The 18287-nt window shown below is 31.3% G+C and overlaps 1 protein-coding gene across 2 annotated transcripts in view; it reads left to right on the top strand.

The window, feature by feature from the left end:
• Positions 1 to 972: 972 nt before the first annotated feature.
• Positions 973 to 18287, top strand: part of LOC140446250 (uncharacterized) — a 38979-nt gene continuing 21664 nt past the window's right edge. The window contains exons 1-5 of one of the 2 annotated variants that reach the window (XM_072538798.1): positions 973 to 1441; positions 1824 to 2052; positions 5652 to 5837; positions 12111 to 12330; positions 17154 to 17251. In XM_072538798.1, coding sequence (XP_072394899.1) covers positions 1320 to 1441; positions 1824 to 2052; positions 5652 to 5837; positions 12111 to 12330; positions 17154 to 17251 — 855 coding nt within the window. In that variant the 5' untranslated portion in view covers positions 973 to 1319. Of the gene's footprint in view, positions 1442 to 1823; positions 2053 to 5645; positions 5838 to 12110; positions 12331 to 17153; positions 17252 to 18287 lie in introns of both variants that reach the window. The other variant, XM_072538793.1, reaches the window with a different exon arrangement.

The raw sequence follows: 18287 nt of genomic DNA, 5'->3' as shown, positions 1-18287 counted from the left end.
TTCGGAAGCTTCTTCGAATATACTTTCAAGTACCGCATTTTCCACTTCACAAAGTTCATTGTACTTTACTTGTAAAAGTTCCCACTGTACACTAATTTTCTGTCAGGGTCGAGTGTTCACCGGTTCAGCTAACAAACTGTCCAAAACATTAGCAACTTTCGTAAATGTACTACAAAGTATATTTAAATCCTGTCACGGTCGCCAAATTTTACGTTTGGAACGTATCGCAGTTACTTTCAGCGAAAGATTCCGGGTTCGGAATAATACAAAATTAAATTCCAAGCACAAAAAAATTATTTTTGTATTAAATTACACAACTGTGGCTTTAAAATTTTAATTCAATATAATGAATGATACTTCCTACATTTCCAGACGAAAAATTCGGAAAATTGAATTGCATCACACCAGCCCTCGGCTGGAGAGATGATGCGCTGATTGGGAAATTTTTTAAGTAAACAATTAAGTAGTTTATTCGACAGTGGTGAATGGGTGATAGTCTTATAAAAAAAAGTTAGCGCTTCTCATTACGTAATATATTCCACTCTACAATAATGGTATATTATATATTGATAAATAATGTGACCCTCATGACCCTGTTCTTCTGGTTCTAATAACGATACCGGTAATATATATTCTTTATCTATGAACGATACATGGCTCCCAAGTCACGAGATCCATCCATTTGTGCGATCAAGATCTTTCGTAGAAGAGATCTTTCATGTCTTCTGCTACTAATTTAGTACTAATATGCAAGTAACTGTTTTTATATGCAATTTAAATTTACTGAAATCTACAATAAACCCAATACACAATAAATAAATAATTTTATACTTTAGTCTATGTTTTTTATTAGCGCAGAACATTATTTCCCTACTGAACCCGAAGCCACAACAAATCACATCACATTCGGTAATATATATTCTTTATCTATGAATCACATATCTCTGTTAGACTATTGACATTGACACTGACATGAAACGTTACAATACAAAATACAAGTTACAAATGAAAACAGATGAAAACTCAAATCTCAAAAAATGTTTGGCACCAAAATCTGGATCCACAATACATAAAAAAATCTTGATGTTCTTGTGATCTTGATCTGGATGTTCAACACAGGGAGAGCTACATACTGTGATTTTTATTAAAAATAGCGAGATCTACTTAGCATAATATTGTTAAATATTAAAATTGTTATTGATCCTTAATTACATTTTAATACACTTATTACTTGTAACAAACTGTAATATGTGCAGACTGTAAGTGTACCAGGGTTCCTATATTTTCATAATTATCATCATCATTCTTAATAGAAAATCATGGATAGATTACCTACTGAAATTTTAATCCAAATTTTACAATATTTAGAAACATATGATTTAATCCAATTGTGTAGAATAGAAAAGTTTAAAGTTTACTTAAAAGAAAGGAATTTAATAAGGTAAGTAACTCGATGTTAATTATGTGTTTAGAAACTCTGACTTGTTATTGTATATTCTATTGGTTTAAAAAATCTTCAGTAAGCATCAAATGAATGAATTATATGCTGTAGGAAATGTACTACTAATTATGATATGGAGGAGATACCTAAAGAGATATATCACTAATACATACTACATTTTCCCACATGTTTAGCAACAGTGCATTAACCATTCTGAACTCCCTAAAATTTATAGCTTAATTTGAAGTCTAAATTTTGTTACAAGTTAGCTAAGTTAAGCATTTAAATTTGTTGTAAAGTACTATTTTAAAAATAACTAGATATATAATTACCTACTTTATTTTTCACCATACACTAAGTATATATAAAAATACCATTTTAGCATCTGTGATTTATCAAAAAGATATGAAAGCAACAACACAAATCTCTTTATGATAATTAAATATGAAATGGATAAAAATTTCATAAAGGTACTCAAGATTAATGGTATTTATTGGATTCCTGCAGAGAAGCTCAGAAACCTTATCCTTTCACTTAATAATCTGGAAGAACTTCAGGTTATTGATACGAAGTTAGGATTTTCAGATTCAGATACTGAAGCATATGAAAAGGTGAGTTAAATGTAAGAGGTTATTTTTTTACTTTTTTAGTTTCCCAAATAACATAGATTTAAAACAGAAATGATCCTGTGATAAGATAAGATCATAGATTTCAAAAATCAATAGAAAATAGGGAAAAGATAATAAAATGTTAAAATTGCTGCAAAAAAATGTAAATATATTAGTGTAAGTCAAGTGTTTATATTTAATTATAAGGAACTGGGAGGAATACAAACATAAATATTTATACAAATATATTTGTTATGTGTTAATTATTATGCACATATCCGTTAGCTATGCGCAACTTCCGTTTCCACCAAGTTAAAAATATTTTTAATATGACTTGGTTAGGTTAAATCCCTTCCACTTGGTTGTAGCATTTAAATTTATGACTAGTAAATATATAAGTAAAATAAATGTTTTCTGTATTTAATTGCAATCCAATGCATTATTTCAACTGTGTTCAATATTGCAATATCAAACTATGACAGCTATTTATGCCACTTGATGAAGGAGAATGTTTCTCTACTTTTATTTTTAATATACCATTTTTAACCACAAATTATAAGTGCAGGGTATGGAAAATAAAAAAAAAATGCATTTCTTATATAACATTTATATTTGTGGGGATCTAAACATTGATTATCTTGTCATGTCTAATAATAAGCAATCTTTTAACGAGTTTTTAGTAAGTTATAATCTGAGAGTCACATCTGAGGCTCCTACAAGAGTTTTCGTAGATAAGGTGGGTAAAACATCATCTACAAAATTGGATTACATATTGACAAATATCGAACCACATCTTTATAAATCAAATGTGTTCGAGGGTCACTTCAGTGACCATAAAGTATTTTCACTTAGTGTAAATTTGCAAGCCAATAAAGTATCAAAAAAAGATAAAAAACCCATCAGTTACAGGGATATGTCAGATGTAAATATGCTGATGTTTAAAGCAGGGATTTCTTCTACAGTTTTTGATGAAATTTATTCACAATTGAATGCTGAATATGCCACAAATTCATTTGTTAGCATTTTAGATTACAATCTAAATTTATATTGTCCAATAAAAACACGGTATAAAGCACACAAAACAAATAAGGCTACATGGGTAACAAATGAGGTAAGACATGCTAGTGAAAAACTAAAAAATCTACATTGGATAGCAAAAAATATAGGGAGTCTCGAGTCTCAAGATACCTATAAACAGGCAAAAAAAGAATATAATTCTCTATTAATAAATACTAAAAAAAACTTTCATAGTGACTTAATTAATCAATCTTACAATATACCAAAAACAATTTGGAATTTAGTAAACAGTTAAACTGGTAGGCAAAAGAACAGGTCTGATATTATTCTACATTATAATACAATTATTACCTAATATTATTATTAAGTCTTGTGATATTGCTAATTCGTTTGCCTCATATTTTGCTACAATTACAGAATACAATCTTCAAACTCATTTTGGCACATCGTTACCTTCTTCTTGTACTACCTCAAAAATGTGTAACAAAACATTTTTCTTTTTACCCGTAACTCCAATTGAAATAAAAAATACAATCGATCAACTAAAAAATAAGCCTAGTACTGGTATTGATATCATATCTGTAAAAATAATAAAACTGATAAGTGATCATATATCGATTCCTTTAACCCATTTAGTTAATCTCTCAATAACAACCAGCCAATTTCCATCCATATTTAAAATGGCAAAAGTTATTCCAATCTTCAAAAAGAATGACCCTCATGATATTTCAAATTATAGACCAGTATCTGTCCTTAGCATAATTTCAAAAGTAATAGAGAAGGTTGTATACAACAGAATGTTAAATTTTATAGAAGAATACAATTTATTAACTCCAACCCAACACGGCTTTAGATCCAAAAAGTCAACACTCACGGCTGCATGCAGCTTGTTTGAGCGTATTTATGATGAATTAGATAGTAGAAACCACGTGGCAGGACTATTTTTTGATCTATCACATGCTTTTGACTGCTTAGACATAACATTTATTCGCAATAAATTATATAGCGTTGGTGTTTTAGAGGGATATTTCTAGAATGGATAATAAATTTCTTAAGTGACAGGAAGAGTGTTGTTATGATGAAAGAATCAAGCTCAGAACCATACACGACAAATAAAGGAGTACCACAGGGATCCATGCTGGGACCATTATTATTCCTAATTTTTATTAATGACCTACCAGATCACATAAGGGCACTTATAATATCAATGTTTGCTGATGATACCTCGTTAATAGTCTCTGCACGTACACTAGAGGAATTAAAAATGACAATGAAGACTGTTGTTGACTGCTTTATACGCTGGTGTAATACCAACAGACTAATATTAAACATTGACAAGACGCAAATTATTTATTTTCATTCATACAACTCATCTAAATATGACTATATCTTAACCATCCACGATAGAAACAATATGATATCTTCCACTCACTCTACAAAGTTTTTGGGTGTATTCATTGATTGTAATCTCAAATGGTCAGAGCAAGTGAATTCAGTGAACATGAAATTGAATAAAGCTTTTTATGCTATATCGAGAATTAAAAACACACTACCCATCTCGGCATTAATGAACGTTTATTATAGCCTTGCTTACAGCCACATGTGCTACAATGTAATTTTGTGGGGGAACTCAGTAGATAGTAACAAAGTGTTCATTAACCAAAAAAAAATCCGTAAAATTTTTAATTTGGATTATCAACAGTCTTGTAAATCAGTTTTTATTAAACATCAAATTTTAACTTTCTACTGCCTATATATCTATAAATGTTTACTTTATGTCAAAGAGGAAATCAATACATTTCCAGTAAATTCAGACAATCACTACTACAATACAAGAAGTGCTGAATTTTTATGAGTTCAACAGAACTCATGTTCTAAACACAGAACATCCAAATTTCAAAATTGCTTCAGATATATGGGACTGACCCTATACAATCATTTGCCAAAAACTGTGAAAGAAATACCACTTATCTCTAAATTAAAAAAAAAATGTTAAAGATTTACTCAAGAAAAGCATATTATTCTATAAATGAATATCTTGACGACAAACTGCAATAGCTTCATATTTTACTTGTAAAAATGTTATTTTATATATTTTATGTTTTGTCAATTTTTTTTACACTGTGAATATTGTATTATACACATTAATGTTTTTTATACCAAATGCTGTAGTGACGTATCCTATACATTTATTTTGAATGTCTTAAAGGATCAATAAAGATGACTATGACTACGACTATACCATATACAACAATGAATAAAAAGATTCACTTCTCATTTTTTGTCCAATGAAGTGGTGAAGGCAATTATTTGCCTTCAGCTGTTCATCTCTTTTAAACTTCAGACTCTCCCTGCATGTCAACAAATTTTAGACTTTTTTCAGTTCTTTCACATGTTTCACTATCACTACACTCATTTTTAATTATCTAAATGCAAAGAATACAGATTTTTAATAACCTCACTCTGGCACAATGCCCCCTAATAAAATATAGCAGAATATTCTGTACATTGTGACAAGTGCCTCATAGAAATTTATAAAAAGAAATTTGTGTAAGTTATTAGTAACATTAATTCTGTAGTTACAGCTGAAGAAATTAGCAGTGTGTGCCGACCCTCAGGGAATACAGGCTTCTGCAGAAAAACGTTTAAAATCTTTAAAAATGTTGTATTTAAAATTTATTGGTATCAAAACCAAAAACATGCCAGTGTATGAATGTATAACAGACTTCAACCATTTCATATCTGTTAATAATCAATTAGAAGAACTCTGGGTAAGTATCATTTTTATTATACAGAGCATGACACTCTTATGACATAGAATATGTTTTGTATGTAATAGTAAGAAAACTATTCATAAATTCATTTCACACTTGTGATATTGGTCTAGTAAACAGACAGATAGTTTCTTTGTGTGTCTACTTACAGACATTCTATAAACAAGTCCCTTTGCACTTTTTATTTTATGTATAATACTTGCCTATTTATTTGCAGTAAATAGTTAGGTATTGAGCAGCTGGGTAATGAGTACTTCATAAAGGAACCAGAAAAGAAAAATCCAAAAATTAAGATATATGGTGTAGAAAAAAGACTACTTGAGAATGAACATAGATTCATAGAAAAATTTTTATTACAAAATTCAATCAAAATATTTCAGATTGAGAAAAATAAAAGTAGTGCACAAACACGAAGAGGATATACAAATGTTATATTGGAAATTGATATAAAAACATACAAGTTTATTCAATTACAGGGAAAGCTATATACAGATTGAACGAATTTAAAACGGAACATACGAAATCAATGTATTTTGGCTCAACTCCGCTCTAGGTGGTTGGCCAACAAAAGGTTGTCAAATAATTATATTATAAAAATCCAATACTTCAGCGGGCTGCTGGATTCTGAATTCATTCAAGAACAAGTCAAAACTCCACCCAAATAGGTTGCCTAGAATCACTGTGAAAACTAGACTACACAAGCAGTTATTATGCTGTCAAACCACTTATCGCTTCCTTATAGTCCAAGAGATAGAGCCGAAATTTTGAACTGATCAGTAATATGACATTTCTCTATTGGAATATATTCATTGTAACTGGGTTAAGACTTTGCCTTACAGGCGGACACCCCTCGTGGTACAGGGGGTGGCTATACAGGGATGAAGTTGTAATTTTTTTCAGAAAAATTAACGATCGATAATATGGCTGAAAATTTGCCCAGAGTAAGATCTTGGTATAACCAGACGAAATCCCAAAGGGCGGACACGAGAGTGGATACATAAGGGGTGGCGGACAGGGGTGAAATTGCAATTTTTTGGGGAAAAATTAACGATAAGTAATATGTCCGCCATTTTCATGGCTCATTATTTAGCCCCTAAAAACTCTAAATCCACAAGGGCGGACAGCTGGGTTGGTACAGAGAGCCATAAAACGGGGTCAAATGTACCACTTGCCTGCGCATTTTAGGTCTCGGTAACAATTTTCAAACTGATTTTATTATGATATTTTTCATACCGATTGATTTGAAAATTTGTATGCTCACTTCTGTTACTATTCTGAGAAGCGTCCAGTAGAGTTTTCCTCAAAATTTTCCAAAAAAATTTCCGTAAATGAAAATTTTCGTAATTTTTTGAGGTAAAATCTAATTTATAGAATCCTTTCGATTTTCTGTAAGTTATACCATGATTTTTTTCCAAAAATTTTCAAACGATTTTTCCGATAAGAAAAAAAATTAGAAAAACTTTTCTAAAACATTTGATAAAACTCTACGTCATCGTCTGAATCTTTTATAGAATATTTTGTAGTTTTAAAATGATATTATGATAATGTTTTTTTTTCAAACTATTTATTTAGATTTACTTTACAAATCACATTTTTTTCTTAAATAGAAATATTTTACGAATTAATTTTTAATTGAATAAATGTTTGATATTTGATATTTTATTAAATTAAAGTAATTTTATAATGTTAACTATTAAATATTTTTGGTATAACAAATAGTAATTTTACTTATTTTTTATTACAATAAAAAGGTTTTTAAATTTATATTGCATAAATAATGGTTGTTCAGATATAAGAAAAATTTTATTTATTATTACATTAATAATCAAATACAAAATATATTATTTCTATTTATCAATAGGTAAAATTCAATTTGTAGAATTCCTAAAACATTTTACAAATAATTATTAATAAAAATCAATTTAATAGTGGAATTATCAATTTTTTAAGTTTTGAAATTTACTTTGTACTTAGATATTTTCAATATTTTTTTTAACTTTCAAATTGATTGATTTTTTTTTTCATTAGTTAATTATAATTTTACAAATTCTGTTTGGACATTAATTTTGCATCATTATTATTTTAAAATATTAAAATAATAATGATGCGCGTTCCATTTAGATCAGTAATTCTAGACGCATGCGCTAAATGTAATAAGTATCAAGATGCTTTTATCCAACTTGGTGAAACTGACTTCGATTGTAATGAAGTTTTTGAAACCTTAGAAACTTTCATATGTCACTTATATGGAACAGGACTGACGAGAACAATTCCAAAAAGAAAAGTAAACGATGTCAGATTTTCACTATTTAACCGGCAGTATAAGTTGCATGATATGAACGAGCCTTTTAAAAAAAAAACTTCGATGCTTCAAGCTTACCACCATGTCAAGATGAATTACACCAACATCTACTGCGAGCCCATTATATTTCAAATATTTGGACAAATGCTCATAAAAAAGTACCAACAGAATTGATTGTTGAAGAACATGGTTGGGAGTTTGAAGATGAAACATATAAATTCAAATGGTTTAGTGGACCTCAGATGCCAGAATCAGTTCGAGAAGTAGTGATTGAAAATGAAGCAGATAATAAAGGTGATATTATTGAAAGTGAAAGTGACGAAGATGATGAATGTGATGACATCAGTGAGAGTGAGAAAAATGACGAAATTTTTAAAGTATTTCTAAATTTTTTTTTCTTATCGGAAAAATCGTTTGAAAATTTTTGGAAAAATTCATGGTATAACTGACAGAAAATCGAAAGGATTCTACAAATTAGATTTTACCTCAAAAAATTACGAAAATTTTCATTTACGGAAATTTTTTTGGAAAATTTTCAGGAAAACTCTACTTGACGCATTTCAGAATAGTAACAGAAGTGAGCATACAAATTTTCAAATCAATCGGTATAAAAATATCATAATAAAATCAGTTTGAAAATTGTTACCGAGACCTAAAATGCGCAGGCAAGTGGTACATTTGATCCCGTTTTATGGCTCCCTGTAACAACCCAGCTGTCCGCTCTTTTTGATTTAGAGTTTTTAGGGGCTACCCCTTATGTATCCACTCTCGCGTCCGCCCTTTGGGATTTCGTCTAGTTATACCAAGATCTTACTCTGGGCAAATTTTCAGCCATATTATCGATCGTTAATTTTTCCGAAAAAAAATGACAACTTCATCCCTGTATAGCCACCCCCTGTACCACGAGGGGCGTCCGCCTGTAAGGCAAAGTCTTAACCCAGTTACAATGAATATATTTCAATAGAGAAATGTCTTATTACTGATCAGTTCAAAATTTCGGCTCTATCTCTCCGACTATTAGGCAAGCTCCTCTTTCCTTTAAAGGTGACAGATAGTTGAACGATATTTTATACAATGTCTATCACCGGGTATGGATTTATTTTTGTAAGTTTTATATTGGTCCACTATTTCAAATGCAGTTCAAACAGACATATATTAAATTGTATTTTCCGTTTTAAATTCGTTCAATCTGTATAGATGGAGATCTTATCGTTTTGATGTCCATATAAATCATTGAATGCTTTAAATGCTGGAAATTTGGGCATTTAGCTAAATAATGATGCACTAATAGGCAGAATGTATGTCCAAATTGTGCCAAGGACCACAAATTTGATACATGCAATTCAACAGAAATTATATGTATGCATGATATGTACTATTATCTTCTGAAACCTTATAGCCTAAGATCCCAATGCAGGATCACTATGTTTATAATTTAGTTAATCAAACTCACATTTTTACATACATTTCAAATTAGGAGAACACATTCATAATAGCTTGCCAGTCAAAAAGTGGCCGCAAATATTTTAAATTCAATTAATAGTACCTAATTAATTTTTGACAAAATTTTTATTTCATTCATTTATTTTTTAAATAAAATACGCTGCTCATGACATATATGCATGTTTTTTATATCAAATTAAAGCTAATTTTTTTCTTAATATAAGTTTGCCTGAGAAAAAATGGTTGGAAATTAGGATTGCCAGCTGTTAAAAACGCGAGGTATCAAAGATAAAATAAAGGACAGCTAGCGCGCAACACTACTGGTTTGAAGTGTCAGTTGTGTGAGTTTTTAAACATGATACAAACATATTATCACTTGTCAAACCAGTGTCGTTGCGCTTTAGCTCCATTTTACTTTATCTTTGATATAGGTAATGGATTTTGACAAGAGCTATGACCTTGTAAATAACAGGTAAACTTGTGTACTGTATCGGCATGACTCATAGCTCTTGTCAAAATCCATTACCCTGGTGGCAACCTTATATCATCATATATTAAGAAAAAAATTAGCTTAATTTGATATAAAAAACAGGCATACATGTCATGAGCAGTGTATTTTATTTTAAATATAAATGAACGAAATAAAATATTTGTCAAAAACTAACTACTATTAATTGAATTAAAAATCGTATCGTATCTCGTCAATTACGTCTATATGTTACAAATGTTATACCTGTTTCTGAAAGATTAATAATAATACAACTGAATACTACTCCAGTCAAATTAAATGTTTACAAGTGTATGCCCCAACCAGCGATAAACCAGAAGAAGCACTAGAGCACTTCTACGAGTTGTTGAGAAATTCACTCGAATAAATTAAAAAAGAAGATATAACTATTATATGGGTGACTTGAATGCGAAAGTTGATAAAAGGAAAAGCAGTGAATTAATTAAAGATGGAGAAAGTTTAAAACTATTTGTAGAGGAAGAAGAATTTGCAATACCAAATACATTCTTTAAACTACCACCAAGAGGTTTGTATACATGGGTCTCTCTGAAAAATCAAACACCAAACATAATATGGAATCAAATTGATTACATAATGGTGAACAAGAGATTCTGTAATGGATGCCTATCAGTTAAAAGTTACCCCGGTGCTGTCATATTGTTAGGTCATGTTCCTGTCATTGGTAAATTTAGATTTAAAAAGGTTACAAAACAAAAGAGTAACAAAAAATATGATATGAGAACACTAAAAGATAAGGAAACAAAAGAGACAGTCACACAGATTTTTTCAGAAATGCTAAGTAACATGGAACAAACATAATCCAGAAGAATCGCTCCAGAATATATGTGAAACCTTTAACAAGATAGAGATTCGAAATTAAAAAAAGATGAGGAAAGAGAAGAGGAAAAGTTGACACAAGGATGAATGACAATATACTACAACTCATGGAAGAAAGAAGAAAATCAAAGAACAACCAAAGAATGTAAAAAAATATTCAGAAACAAATAAGAACCGAAATACGAAAGGCCAAAGAAAATTGGTTAAAAACACAGTGTGAAGAGATAGACTTGTTGGAACAAAAACACAATACATTTAATATCCATAAAAACGGTAAAACAACCAGCTGGTCTTCAAAAATCCAACAGCAAACTGCAAGATCGGCAAGGCAACATCAGCAAGATAAAAATCAAAAAATATGCATATGGACCAAATACATACAAGTCAATGAAAGTTGGGACCATTCCCTAGAAATAAAATGTAGGATAGAGAAAGCAAGATCTGCATTTCAAAAAATGGCTAAGCCATTCAAATGTCATGATTTATCAGTACCCATAAAAAACAGGTTTCTATGATGTTATATCTTTTTGAATAAGTTCTGGTGAACACCAGAAATTGGGCATGCAATAATGATATCTTGTACAAAAGAGTACAATTTCACACAGCTTGGGAAAGCTTTAAAACACTCAGAAATATGGTAATATCACTAATATGTCAACAAAAAGGAGAGTACTATTTTACAAAAAGGTGACCCCAACTATATGTGGAAAACAATTAAACTCTTGTTTCAAATAAAACGCAACAAAAACAGTATAAACATGTAAACTTTGAGAGCCAGTCGCAAGTCACCGGTTCTTTGCAAATAGCTGAAATAATTTTTTTTTGGACAGTGTACCCGACATTTACTCAGAAGCGAAAGCTACCGGATACTTAATGTCAGTCACTAACAAACTCTCAGTACTCTTTACTCCCAACCAGTCCCACAGAGCTCAATATTAACGCCAATTTGATGCACGTTCTACAACAGCGACCTTCCTTTTTGGAAATTGCATTGCTAACATTTTGACTCTTTTGAAATATAAAAGTTCATATTTATCAATTTGTTGTGCATAAGGTGGAGATGACAGTACTACAAGAGGTTTTGAAGTTATAAATTGATGAAATTTTAAGACTGGGGTCAATAACGGAGCGCAAGGTTTGCTGTCTTGCCAAAAATAATTCATGTATGTTTTCTTTATAGGTAGACATGACCGTCTTACGTATTTTACCGGCAAATACACGACTTATTTCTAACGAGAATTTAAAAAAAGTCGTTTCACGAGTCGGCTGTTACGATGAAATTATGGAATGGGACCGTTCTACTAACCAGGCGGACGATTATTTTGCGTATGATCCGGCTCATTGGCCTCGGATAACTTTCAGGAGTCTGGAAGTAGCTATAAATAACAATCTAATTTATGGTAAGTATTAAATTTACTGGTTTAACTTATTGGAAAGATTCCCTGAAAGTTCTGGATGTGTACTTAATAGGATTATTCGATAACTATGTGACTAACAAAAAAAACTGAATGTTTTCCGACAAAACGTCAGTTTTCCTCCAACCTCAACGCACAATCCAATGAAACTATAATATAGCTGACAATGCTTTCGTTGTAAAAAGATCGACAAATACATGTTTTCTATCGCTATTTACAGTCAAGTCAAAACAAAAAAGTTTTTCCGTTAATATATACCCGTATTAGTAAAAAATATTCGTTTTCTGCAAAAATTTCGGCGTTGTTTATCTATTTATTTAAGTTTATTTATATATACTAAATTCTACACATTTTATTCCTTATGAAATAGAAAAACCTTCAAAATGGCGTATTACCATTTTTGTTTAAATTAATATGCCAAAAATAGCAAAATAATTAATTGTTTATAACTTTTGTGCAAATTAACTTAACTTCTTCTTAAAACAAACCCCTTAAAATAACTTTAACAAACCCGTTAAAATATCAGCTCGATCCATTAATTAGTTTAAAAGTTATTCAAATTCTTTATCCCAGTGTACACTTGAATATCGTAGAGTAAGGACGTATTCTGCCGAGTGCGATAGCAAAAAGTGACCACCGATAAGAACAATTAAAATCTAGTTATTAAAATTCTAGTTATTAAAATAAACAGAAAAGTGGCAGTGGCGTACGAAATTCTGTTTTCTACAATGAACAATTCTCACACACGGAACACAAACAATCAGTGTCTATTGTAGTATCAGCAGAAATTGCACGTAAGCAGAGCAGGTCCACTATTAACAAACATTCAGGAACATGTACTTAACTCCCCAACAATATTCGCCACTAGAATACACAAATAATCAAATAATAATAATAAATAATCAAAGGAATTCCATACTAAATCACGTCTTCATTCACTTAAACCTGACATCTTCCCTTTTTCCAGTGTAATAATCACTACACAAGCATTTAATTTGTAAAATACGTACTAAGTGCCTAAAATACTACACTGGAATCACAGAAGATCAACTTGGGAATCCCCTGAGCCCAGTGGCGGCTGGTGTGGTAAAATTTTGGATAGGCCAAGCCAGCAAATTACATATTAATAGCTATATGTAATCAGTGACGGATTCAGAGGTAGGGGTCACGGGGTCATGATTCCCCCCCTAACTAATTTTTTAATGATTTCTCTTTTCATTTTAACTTCTGCGTTGTATCTAATTTTTGCGATTTTTGATTTTTCATCTAGCAAATCGCGAACAGTAAATGCCCTCTTCTGTACATCCTTAAAGGACAGAAAATTACTTAAATGTTCCTTGCAACTGGAATGTTTTTTAAGGAGGCAGACATATTTTTTAAATCAAAGTATCCTTCACAATTCCATACACATTTCTTATTAGAAAATAACAAACACGGCAAACAATATAGTCTGATTTTCGTAATACTTCCAGACAACCATTTGTAGACATCATACCAAGAGCAATTAAAAGTATTACATTACTATTACTGCAACCTGGTAAAGCGTCATAAAAACTCATTTTTATGTATCAGTTATGTATAAGTTACATACAATCAGCCGATATAGAAATCATGCAAATGTGATTTTTTTTCTTCGAATTTTACGATTTTTTACAATTTATTTGGACAACCATGCACTTGTTTGCAATTGTGATGTTTGTTTAAAAATATGTTACAATTATAGATTATGTTACATATTTTTTATTATAATTTAAAAGAAAATTTATATTACAATTCGATAATTACGTTACAAGTGACAACGATGGTCGTCGTAGGCCCGATCGTCTGGTGCCTAAACAGCAAGCATAAACACGACAATATAAATCGTTGTCCGGCAAGCTGCTTAACTTCAAACGCTTTTTGTACGGGGATCTTATGTGAGCTGGGTCAGCCAGTTCCGATCGGGCCTATAAATGATATTTAAAATGCCTGAATACGATTCGATGCTTTCTGTGGTAATATAATAACATAGTTGTTTTAATGGACGCTAATGTATTGAGTGATTTAGTACATTTAAAAGTTATTTACATGCATTAACATAATTTTTGAATATGTTTTTCAATTTTAAAGCTCTTAAAATTATTGGGTAGGCCCGGCCTATCCTGCCTACCCCCAAAAACCGCCACTACCTGAGCCGCTAGATCACAGCGAACGATGCGATGGGGAACCATCTTGTTAAATAATAAAATAAAATAGAGACGTCAAAAAGGGATCTCCATCAGTACCTACTGGTCTTGAATTATTTTATTTTTGTTAAGATAACAAAAAGAAGAAAAATTTAAATATTACTAGTGTAAAATTACAGTTGTTTTAATTATTACAATGATTTAAAATAAATTAATTTAAAAATTTAAATATCAAATTTTTATTTGTAGTTTATTGAGCTGTAGTTTTCATTATTAGAATAATATCAACAACATAGAGAGAAAAAATCAATAAAAAATAGACTTTTTTCTTAAAAAACATTTGTTTTAAACCAAATTTTCAGGCATGTTAGTTTAAACCTGCTAATCCTGATTTCTGGTTTGTGTCTCTGCTGTTCAATTCGTCGCAATTTTTTTGAGGTTGTCGATCCATAGTGTTGGAAGCCTTCCCCAACTTCGCTTGTTTGTCCGTGGTCTCCACTCAAACAATTTTTTTGCCCATCTGTCGTATTTTATTTATTACTGTAATATATCCCGCCCACATCCATTTGTGCCTTGTAATACTTTCGATAATCTTACACTCCGGTTCGTCTAAGAACTTACGATTCTTAGTCTATTTCTCAAGCTTATTCCAAGCATTGATATCGTCATTTTGTGTTGTGTTCTCAATTTTTCCTCAGATGTTTTTGTGAGAGTTAAGGTTTCTGCTCTGTGTGTGAGGATTGGTTGGAATCTTTTCTTTTTAAATGGATTGGGTCATTTGTTTTAACCACGTCTCTAATTTTTTCGAATGTAGCCAACCTAAACTTTCCATTCTGAGTAACTCCAAACATCTTCTTATATCGTTCTACAACTGATGCCACTCGCTGCCATGCTCGTCCTAACTCTGCATTTTGTTATTCCTCTCCCAGCAATTGCTTATGGCTATTTGACAATCCAGTTCTTTATTTGGTGTTTGAAGAGTTTCTGTGTCCCATCTTTCTCTTTGTTCTTGTTGCTCTAGCTTCTGTACTGATATTCGTGTTCTCAGCTTAGATTTTACCTTAGATTTTGTCGCTGTTTGCTCCTCTCATACTTCGCGAATTAATAATGATACTAGAGTGTCTTGTATGGATGAGGAAGGACATGATCTATTTGGTTATGTGTTCTTCCATTATTTGAAACCCATGTGACCTTGTTAATGTCCTTTCTTTCAAATTAGGCGGATTTAACAATCATTATTAGATATTGCGAATTGTGTTAGCCCTTGTCCATTATCATTTGTTGTGTCGTGTAGGCTATGTTTGCCAATTACTTCTCTTAAATAATCTTCCTTACCTAGTTTAGCATTACAGTCCCCCATTATTATCGTGATGTCTTGTTTTGGAGTCGCTTTAGTCTAATAATTCGTAAAATTCGTCCTTCTCATCTTCTTCGGCATATTCTGTTGGAGCATATATTGAAAATATAGTGAGATTGAACCACTTTCCTTTGAGTCTGATATAGCAGATTCGTTCGTTTATTGATTTAAAACCTATCCGTGCCATTTTTAATCTTTTTGAAATGACAAATCCACAACTGTTAACATATCTGTTCTCACTACCTGACCAAAAGACTATAGCGTAGCGGGGTTGGGCAGGAGGCAGTTTCGGATAACACGAATTTCAGTTAAAAATAATATTTTTTTTTGTTTTCTTCTTGTATCAAATTACATAGTATTCTTGGTCAAAGTTGGTGATTACGCTATATTTTCTTTAATATGTAAATACAGAATAAAGCAATAAAATTAAGGAAAATGAACATGTTTAAAGTGTTCTTTTAATCTTCTATTTTCTTTTGTGTTTTCCTTTGACAACGATGATTTGCAGCTATATCTCTCCATCGTTTCATTTGCCTCATTCGATTGTTTGACGAAACGTAAAGAAATCTGAAAAGGACACAACGTTATGCAATAACAACAAAAAGTAAGAATATAGTCGTGTTCCTAACCAGTTCGCCCTTCTGTGTAAAATTCTTACCTCTAAGGCATTGAAAATCTCCTACTGAGTCGTCATCTTCGTCTTCTGATACACTCAGGTTATCTTAATGACGAAACCTATCAATGATGTTCTGGTCGATGAATTCACTTTCTGCGTCATCGGCTGTAAACCACTCACGTATCTCGTCTTGGTTAATTTCGTAATATCCTGGCAAATTTTTTATTAAATGTTCAACTTCTTCAGTCGTTTCTTCAACATTTTCTTGTTCAGGATCGTCAATCCAAATCACATCAAAAAGTTTGTTCCAGCAACTTTTTATTGATGAAATTATTGAAACTGTCAGCCGTTTTAGTTAAACGATGTTTCGGTTAAAAAGGTTGCGGTTAACGGAGGTTTTACTGTAATGCTTTTAACATAGCTACTATTTCTACTATGTCAAATGTCAAATGCTTTGTGGAAGTCAACAAATATCCATTAGACTGTTAGACTAGAGTTTTACGGCACTGCAGATTGTCATAAAGAATTACTCTTAATCTAGACTAGGTTTCAACGGGTTTGAAATAACGTAAAATTAATAGCTGTCAAATTTTTTCAATCGCTCAATAGGTATTTTTTTCAAATTTCATAATTCATGCTTTACATGCCTAACTGTGATTATAATTTTCAGAGTCATTTAAACCCACCGTTCCAATGCTTAACGGAGACTGCTGGATCATTTTTCAGACATTATGTAACAATAAACCAAGTGGACCTACAATAGTTAAGGTAATGTTATTCTTTAATATATTGTAACGATTATTACCTACCACATAGGGTATTACTATAGGGAGTTGAAAGTTGGGGACAGAAATTATTGGGGTGGAGATAGGGCAAGCAAAACAAACCGAAACGTGCGAACGGCCACTCAGGATTTATTTGGAGAACTGGGTCGTGGATAAGTGAATGACAAGGGGGCTGAAATGGGGTAACTACAAAAATGAAACAAGGGGTACTTACATGAGTCTCCTGGACAAACAAAACACAAGAAGGTTCTCAAAGCTATTTAAAATGGACGCCGCCTTGAAGAATCTTCCTTCTGGATGAAAGAAAAGGTTCTTCCTTCCTAAAAACACAAAAAAGGGCTAGAAATTTTTTTAAAATAAATAAACAAAATGGTTTAGGGAAAAAAATTACACATTTATTGTTGTCTCACCACAAACACTTACAAATATAGATAATAACAATAAACTACAAAATATCAAAAACAAACTTACTATGTTCTATCAGTTTATAAACTCTTGAAGTTGGAGATACTACAAAATTTACAATTGTTAATGGGCGACAATTTGTAGCAGAAATAAATTATTACAAATGAAAAAATAGCTTTTTAAATGAAACTACGCATAGAGGTATTTACCAAATGTCAAAAAAAATAAAGCTAGCTGTCAGAGGTCAATATTAAATTTTAAAACTGAGAACAATTAATATGACAGCTAAGCCATGCCCTAACGTCTACAATTTTAATTATTACAATTTCTTAAACTGTTATGGAAGCAATTATTATTAGAAAATGTTTATTTTTCCTTTAAAAATCAAACACAAAAGAGTTACCTGGATTTTACTAAAATTTCTGGGGTTAGGAACTGGACTTACACTCTCTGCCACACGAACAAATTCATCTCCAAACTGCGAAAAATATTCTGAAACGGCTTCTTAGGACAAACAAATTGAGGCTGAAGTTGGCACTGGACGCAAACTTTGGAAACTCTTCTCACCGTTTTACAAATATCTCAGATGAGAGACGGCATACAAATAAAAAAAA

Source organism: Diabrotica undecimpunctata, chromosome 1 (assembly GCF_040954645.1).
Source record: "Diabrotica undecimpunctata isolate CICGRU chromosome 1, icDiaUnde3, whole genome shotgun sequence".
Classification (NCBI taxonomy): Eukaryota; Metazoa; Arthropoda; class Insecta; order Coleoptera; family Chrysomelidae; genus Diabrotica; species Diabrotica undecimpunctata.
Note: the sequence above shows the minus strand (reverse complement) of the source record. Positions and strands in the feature narration are given on the sequence as shown.